The 8,404-nt window shown below is 34.6% G+C and overlaps 1 protein-coding gene across 1 annotated transcript in view; it reads left to right on the top strand.

Annotated features, from left to right (window-relative positions):
- Nucleotides 1–8,404, top strand: part of CCDC158 (coiled-coil domain containing 158) — a 58,397-nt gene that overhangs the window by 33,180 nt on the left and 16,813 nt on the right. The window contains exons 15-16 of the mRNA XM_023746370.1: nt 1,956–2,048; nt 3,101–3,220. Of these exons, the coding sequence (XP_023602138.1) occupies nt 1,956–2,048; nt 3,101–3,220 (213 nt within the window). The remainder of the gene's footprint in view (nt 1–1,955; nt 2,049–3,100; nt 3,221–8,404) is intronic.

The raw sequence follows: 8,404 nt of genomic DNA on the forward strand, positions 1-8,404 counted from the left end.
ATAAGGGAGTAATTTCCAACAAATATATAAAGAACTTATACAGCTCAACACCAGGAAGACAATACAATTTAAAAATGAGCCAAGGACCTGAATAGACACTTCTCCAAAGAGGACATACTGATGGCCAGTAGATGTATGAAAAAATGCTTAACATCACTAATCATCAGAGAGAGGCAAATTAAAACAATGCAGAATGGCTATCATCAATAAATCAACAAACAACAAGTGCTGGCAAGGACGTGGAGAGAAAAGAAATTTAGTGCACTGCTGGTGGGGATGCAGACTGGTTCAACCACTGTGGAAAATTCCTCAAAAAATGAAAAATTGAACTACCTTTTGATCCATTGACCCTACTTTGGAGAATATATCCTAAGAAACCCAAAACACTAATTCAGAAATATATATGCAACTCTATATTCACTGCAACATTACTTACAATAGTCAAGGTATGGAAGCAACCTAGGTGTTCATCAGTGGATAAAGAAGTGGATACATTACTCAGCCATGAAAAATAATGAAATTTTGCCATTTGTGACAGCATGGATAGATCTAGTGGGTATTATGCTAAGTGAAATAAGTCAGAGAAAGACAAATACTGTGTCATTTCACTTATGTGTGGAATAAAAACTAAACAAATGAACAAACAAAATAAACAGACTCATAAATACAGAAAAACTGATAGTTGCTCGAGTTTTGGGTGGTGGGGGTATGGGCAAAAATCTGAAGGGGATTAAGAGGTACAAACTATAGTTTTAACATAAATAAGTCACAGGAATGGAAATTACAGCATAGGGAATACAGTCAATAATATTACAATAACTTTGTACAGTGACAGATGGATAGTGGACTTTTTGTGGTGATCACTTGGTAAGGTGTATACATGTAAAATCTCACTATGTTGTACACCTGAAACTAATATAATATTGTATGTCAACTATACTTTAATTAAAAAGAGCTTTACATTCCAGGAAAAAAAGAATACAGTTATAATGTGTACTTTTTACAAAATTATCTTTTTTAGGCTAGCACAATCATAGAAGTAAGGTATAAGATGTAAGATACTCCTAGTGTCCTTGGTGAACTGAATAAATAAAATGTCTCCAATCCAACCACCAAAGAATGACTTGAACACTAGGTAGAAAACAGTCTGTTAATATAATATCAATAAAATGAGAAAGTAATGCTACTATCTGGCACTTTGTGGGTTCCAAATGATGGAAGTAGAAAACTCAACTTAAATGAGAAGGATCTATGACACTATTAATAATTTTCCTGTCACCTGAGAATACTGGAAGGCTAAAAATTTACCCAAACTAGTCCTTGATTCTTAATAAATCAGAGCCTTTATGGTTAGATAAAATGATGTGTGATCTTTTTATCTATGCCAACTTTGATCTTAAAAACATGATCTATTGATTCAATGAATTTTAGTTGTGGTTATTTTATGTGAATTTTTTTCACATTGCTAAAGTCATTTTCTCATTTTATTCTTAGTGCATTCATTTTTTGGAGTGTCCTCCACATACTAAATGCTATGTAAGTGCTGGGGATACAGAGGAGAAAGACATGGCCTCCAGTTCTCTGTTACTTGATAAAACAGATAAAAAGATAAAATACAGTGTGCTAAGAGTGGGGATGTTTCCTTGAAGAGATGGCAGCTCTGCATTTATAGGTTAACTAGAGGCCTGGTGCACGGATTCGTGCACATTGAAAGGAAATTAATTAGAAGAAATATTTTAGAGGCTGGGGAGGGGCCATGGGAGGTCTCCAGGGCAGGTCCGGCCCATCTCACCTAGTCCCAATCAGAATGTCTGCCCCCTGGTGGTCAGTGTGCATCATAGCAACTGGTCGAATGGTCGAATGAATGGTCAGACACTTAGCATGTTAGGCTTTTATTATATAGGATAACATAAAATTTCATGGAGGATAAACTTTATGTGGTTGCTTGATTGTAGGCATCTTTGCAGTTTGCAGAATGTCAAGATATAATACAACGTCAGGAACAAGAATCTGTGCGCCTGAAACTTCAACACACTCTGGATGTAAAAGTAAGGTCTTTTTTTTTTTTCATCATAAATAATAGGGTAAGCAAAATAATGCCTTTGTTTGATATATTATATTTTGTTTATTACCTTAGATACATTATAGGACTGGTCCTACAATCCAGGGTGTAAATGACATAATATGCAGAGAATTTTAAATTGAGAAAAATTTCATTTAAAATATATAGCTAGTTATGACATTTTTAATTATTAGATTTTAGATTTATGTAGACCAGATGAATGAAAATGTTTTCTTCACTATTTGATGTTTTCTCTGGGGAAAACAAACATGAAATATTTAGTGGGATTAATGTTAACATTTATGTGTACTTTCAACATTATCTGATACTGGCAATTATAAAACCTGTACAAACCTTGTTACATGCTATACCTCCCTTTTTCATATATAGTAACAAATTGAAGCATCATGCTTGATGTTAAGCTCATAATAAATGGGGAAACATAAAAGTGGCTGCCATGGCGATACCTGAGGGAGAGTTTGCATACAGAAGAGTCAAGCAAGTGCAAAGGCCCAGCGTGCAAGTGTGTTTGGCCTGTTTGGAGAATAGCAACAATGATGTAATTATCATGCCTAGGACGTTGCTCTTTAAAAACAGTACACTTTCCACTGACATATCTGTCTATTTTCTAAGTATATTTTCAAGTTGTAGACATACTTTAAAGTCTCAGGAGTGGATACTTTCACAGCTAGAACACTCCTGCTGTAGAGGATCTTTCTCAGTGTTATACCAACACTAGTGTGGAGTCTTTGGCAAAATTTGGGAACCAATATAGTGGCATAACATGCTAGGTGTGTCTTCATATCTGGAAAGCTTTTATCAATCAGAAATGTGAAGGCATCTCCCTAAGCACATGCTTAGTCTTCAGAGGGTAACTTAGATACCCAGAATCATCTTGCTTAATGTAGTACTTTGGTTTATAACTTTGTAGAAGTTCAACATGTAAGACTGAAATTATGTTTGAAAAAAATACATTTTGACTTCACAGTTCAAATTGTAGTTGACAGTTATTTTGTGTACATTGATGTTGTTTCCCAGGAACTTCAGGGCCCTGGATACACCTCAGGTCCTTCTGTGAAACCACGTCTTCTGAAGCCCTCTGCCCGTCCTCACTCTAATATGCCGTCTACCCAGTCTACGGCCAGCTTCCTATCTCATGTAAGGACTAGTCCTACAATCCATGATGCAAATGACATAATATATAGGGAATTTTAAATTGAGAAGAATTTCATGTAAAACTATATCTATAGTTATGATATTTTTAAATTACTAGATTTTAGATTTATGTAGACCAGATGAATGAAAATGTTTTCTTCACTATTTAATGCTTTCTCTGGGAAAAATAAATATGAAGTAGTCAGTGGGATTCATTTTAACAATAATTGTTAAAGTAAGTTATTTAATAGCCTTATGTTCAATCACAGGGATTTCCAGATTACAAAGCCAATTTTGAGATAGCTAAAATGAGCATCACTTCAAATGCCAAAGGCAAATTACTGGCATATTTAATGCTCTACCAAGATGAAAACGATTCATAAACTACATTGAACTTATAATCATAAAATATTAAGAACTTTGGATAGTTTAGTATAACCTTTTGTACTTGTAAAGCTCAGGGGGAAAATATGTACAATGTAAAATTTAGGAATATTTCTTCTTAAAAAATATATTTATGGAGTCACTAGTTCCCTGCAACCTGTATTCAGCTCCACCTCTAACAAAATGAGACTTATTCCATAAGTACACAATCAATTTCATTAACTAACAGTCTCATTGTATGTATAGCAACAGGATCACCAGTGACTTACCAGTTATTCTACCTGAGCCATTTAAATGAGCATATATTCTGTGAAATGACTAAAAGTTGAAGTGGACTCTTCTTACACACTTAAGATGTGTGTACTGAAAAACAAGCAATCACATAGCAAATAACAGTCTATCAAACAATTGAATAATAATTTATTATTTATTTATTTTATTTTTCTTAGAGAGAGAGGGAGAGAGAGAAATATTGCTGTGAAAGAGAAACATCGATTGGCTATCTACGGGGATCAAACTAGCAACCTTTTGGTGCATGGGACTATACCCAACCAACTGAGCAACACTGGCCAGAGCTAAAATAATAATATTAATATTAATATTAGAGGTTAAGCATGTTCTTCACTCTGAAGACTAAACTTGGAGATGGGCAAAGGAAGGGAAGGAGGCTGCTGCTTTTTGTTTTAGGTGATTCTTATAAAATCATTTTACCTTTTAAACTATGTACATGGCCGAAACTGGTTTGGCTCGGTGGATAGAGCGTCGGCCTGCGGACTGAAAGGTCCCAGGTTCGATTCCGGTCAAGGGCATGTACCTGGGTTGCGGGCACATCCCCATTAAGAGATGTGCAGGAGGCAGCTGATCGATGTTTCTCTCTCATCGATGTTTCTAACTCTCTATCTCTCTCCCTTCCTCTCTGTAAAAAATCAATAAAATATATTTTAAAAAAAAACTATGTACATGTTATACTGATAAAAAATGTATTGAAATCCCTCTCTCCAAAAAAAAAACAACAACACCCAAATCAAACAACAACAAAGAATATTTGACCAGGAGTCATTGAGACCTTGGAAATCTGGTTAAATATGTTGTGCCTTGCTCTTTTCATCTCTAATGAGGAGTCTGGATTAGAAGATCTAGGTCATCTAGAAAGATTAGCTCTGAAGTTCCATGACTTTTCATTACCCTAAAACCAATATCATAGATTTTGCCTAGCCATTTAATATATGGACTCTACTTGATTGTAAAGAATCTCATCTATCACTGAAAAAGTACCAGTCCTATATCTATTAAATTAAACTTTTAAATAATAGTTCTAACAGCAAAAACAAACTATATTTTCTAAATGGACTGTCAAGCATTCTATATACAATTAAGTCCTTCTCTTAAGAAATATAGTATATAATATTACAAAATAAAAGTAACATACATTCTTTGTTTTGCTCCTTGATGTGTCTGTCTCAAGTACCTAGAACAATATCTGGCACATAATAGGTATCCAATACATATGGTGTTCACATCTGGATCGGCTGCTTTCTACGCTTGCTGCACGGTGGGCTTTTTGGATGTCCTTCTACCAAAATCCAGGGAATATCTTTTTTTTTTCTGGTGTGTCCCCCCCCCCTCCTTTTTAGGTTTAATTACCTTCTTGGTTTATTTATATCTTTGTTTTCATTTGAGCATACAATGCAGTGGCTTCCTCTGAAAGGATTATTTCATTCTCTATGTTTTAAAACTTTGTATGTCTGAGAAACACCTTTATTTTTCACTTATATTTGATGGTCAAAATTTTGTTGCTGTTGTGCCATTTTTATTCCAGAGCCTTTATCCCTGGGATTCATTTCCGATTGTTTATAGTGGAGAAAGGGTCCTTTTTCTCTTCATTGTGTTGGGTACTTAGCAGATTCTTGGGTGTTTTTTGCTCTCAGATATCTTCTTGTATCATTTCTCTGATCATTTTCTCAGTTATTTCTTTCTGGAGTTTCTGTTAGTCACCTATTAGAACTCTTAGATTGATTCTACAATCTTCTTTAATTTTTACTCCATTTTCCATCTCCTCATCTTTTATTCTCACCTTTTGGGAAATTTCTTCAACTCTGTTTTCCAAACAACTATTGAAATTTTTTTCTGATTTTATATATTCTTTTAATTTCCAGGAGCCCTTTTTGTTCTTTAAATCTTCTCTTTATATAGTTTTATGATATTTTCTCATTTCTGTTTAAGAATATTAACTTCAGTTTTTCAGTAATTTCTGTCACCTGAATTATTCATGTTTCTTCAAATTCATTTTTTTTCTGTCTGTTTTGATGTCTGTCTTTCATGTTAGAGACTTTTCTTCAATGTTTGGAGATCATTGGTTGTCCTTTCATATTTAAGATTGAGGACCTAAAAGCTTATTAAAGTAGCTCTTTGAAAGTTGACAGGATTTGTCAACTAGTAGATGGTTAGGTATTACTTTTTTATTGAGGGGCCTACAAATTATCTGTAGGTGTGTTGTTTTTTCTTGGTCCTGTCCGTTCCCCAATCCATCTGCCAGCATTCTGAGAGGTGAGCGGGGCGGGGAGTATGGGCTATCTGTCTACTATGCAACCTCACTTCGTGCTCATATTTTCAGTTTGCAGCCTTGTTCCTGCTATGCCAGATATCCCTTTGAAGCCTAAAGTCCTTTGGTCAACCTCACCCAGAGACTAAGCCTCTGAATTCACTTAGGGGAAAGGAATGAGTAATTATGTAATTATATGGGTAGGACATTTGGGATTCTAACAGCTTCTCCCATAGACTTTACCCAATCCTCCTATTTTGCTGCTCTCTCTTACCTTGGTCTTCAGGAACACAAGACCTCCACTTTCTGAGCCTTTCTAGAATACTTCCATGCAGAGCAGGTTGCTTCTTGTTGGCTGCTTCTGTGCTGGTTCTTTAAATTTTAGCTTTACTTGTCCTGCTAAATCAGTTATGAAATGATCCACGTGCTTTCCCTCCCCCAACTTTTGTTATCATTACTCATCTAATAGTACCTCTCCTTTTCCTCTTTATCCTTGTTAATCCCTTTAGTGTCATTTTAGTGGGGCTTTAGATAGAACAGAAATAAATGCCAAGTTTATCTTTAGAAGTAGAATCTTACTGTTTGCATTGCCCTGCATTGTCCCTTCATTTATCTTATGTCCTTTTAGCCTTCTTGTTCCATGATTCTAATAGTAGCTGAGACTGACTGGACACCAGCCACTGTGCAGAGCACTTTCTGTAGATTATCTAATTTACTCCTCAGAGCTACCCACCAGAGTAAGTGCTGATTGTTCTACCTATTTCACAGATGAAGAAACTTGGCTCTTGAAGAAGCTAAGTGACTTACAGAGTTCACACCCAAAAAACACAGTTGTGCCAAGATTTAACAAGACAGCCTGAGCCTAGAGCCTGTCTTCTTAACTTCTGCTTCTCTATACTACCCCACCGAATGCTTTTTATTAAAAAAATAATTTAAATAAATGATGATATAGATAGTGTGTCTAAAATATTATATTTCATTAGGTTTTTGTGAATGGAGATTATGCCATTTTAGAGCCTCAAAGGCTTCTAGAATTATCCAGTTTACTCCCCTTGTGCTATAGGTGAGAAAATGGGAGAACCAGAAAACTTATATTATGTGACTTGGTCTAACCTCAAACACCTGCATATGTTTGTATGTGTTATAGAGTATATATGTACATACAAATACACATGTAATTGGTAGGTTGACATCAAAGCATTTTATATTAATATTTAGATAAGCTATTTTAGCATATAAAAGAGGCTATTTCCAGGATAGTATAATTTTATTTCTGTATCAGATTCTATACACATACACTATAATTTGTACTAGGTGGGCTTGATCTTTGTCACTGAAGTACCCATGATGTGGGCAAGATTTTTAGTAATACTTTATAACTTTCGTTTCCTACTCACTCATTCCTAATATACAGTATAAATAATATATATGCATTTGAAAAATCTATATTTCATTTTTATTACAGTCTTCTAACAGGAATACTAGCATAAGAGATGGATTTGGGTCAGACATTCTCAAAATAGAATAATCTAATTCAAACTGAATGAGATCAAGCTTTTATTTTTAGCTTTTACATTTATCTTCTATCTTTGGAGAATGGAGATAGGACCAGTTGAGAAGCATACAATCGCCCTAGACGTTTCTTATTTCACATCATAACTCATAAACTTGCTTGTAATGACTCAAGGCCATTAGAGAGAACAGTATTTGGAGGAGATGAAGGTGTATTAAAGATCTAATTTTAGGCATTATTTTGGAACAAAGTCTAACATACAATGTAACAGAAAATTAATCAAAACACAAAATAAACTTAAGTTTAACAACAACAGTATAAGCTTATATTCTTACTTTGAAACCTAAAGCTTGTAGAAGTTTTAGCCTGAAAATGTATGTCCTCTAGAAATAGCCTCAGTGTGTACTCTAAGGTCAGAGGACTGGGGTGGGAGGGAGCAGGAGTCTTGGATGGTCTCCCAGTAGCTTCAGGAAGAGCTTATGCTTAGTAATTTCTTTACCAGCCTGACTGGAGTCATATTTAAAGGATGTTTTAGAACTGTTCATTTTCTAACTATTTTCTAATTTTAAAAAGTATATTTTGTTTGTATTAGAAATCAAAATATGTCCCATATAGATTAAGTAGTAAAGTATTAAAAATGAATCGATAAAAGAATTGCAAGATACACAAACATTAAACGGGGAGATTCATAATTTTGACTAAATAAAGCTTAAATCACAAAACCACAATAAGCAAAATTAAAAGGAAT

Source organism: Myotis lucifugus, unplaced genomic scaffold (genome assembly GCF_000147115.1).
Source record: "Myotis lucifugus unplaced genomic scaffold, Myoluc2.0 scaffold_664, whole genome shotgun sequence".
NCBI classification, from domain to species: domain Eukaryota; kingdom Metazoa; phylum Chordata; class Mammalia; order Chiroptera; family Vespertilionidae; genus Myotis; species Myotis lucifugus.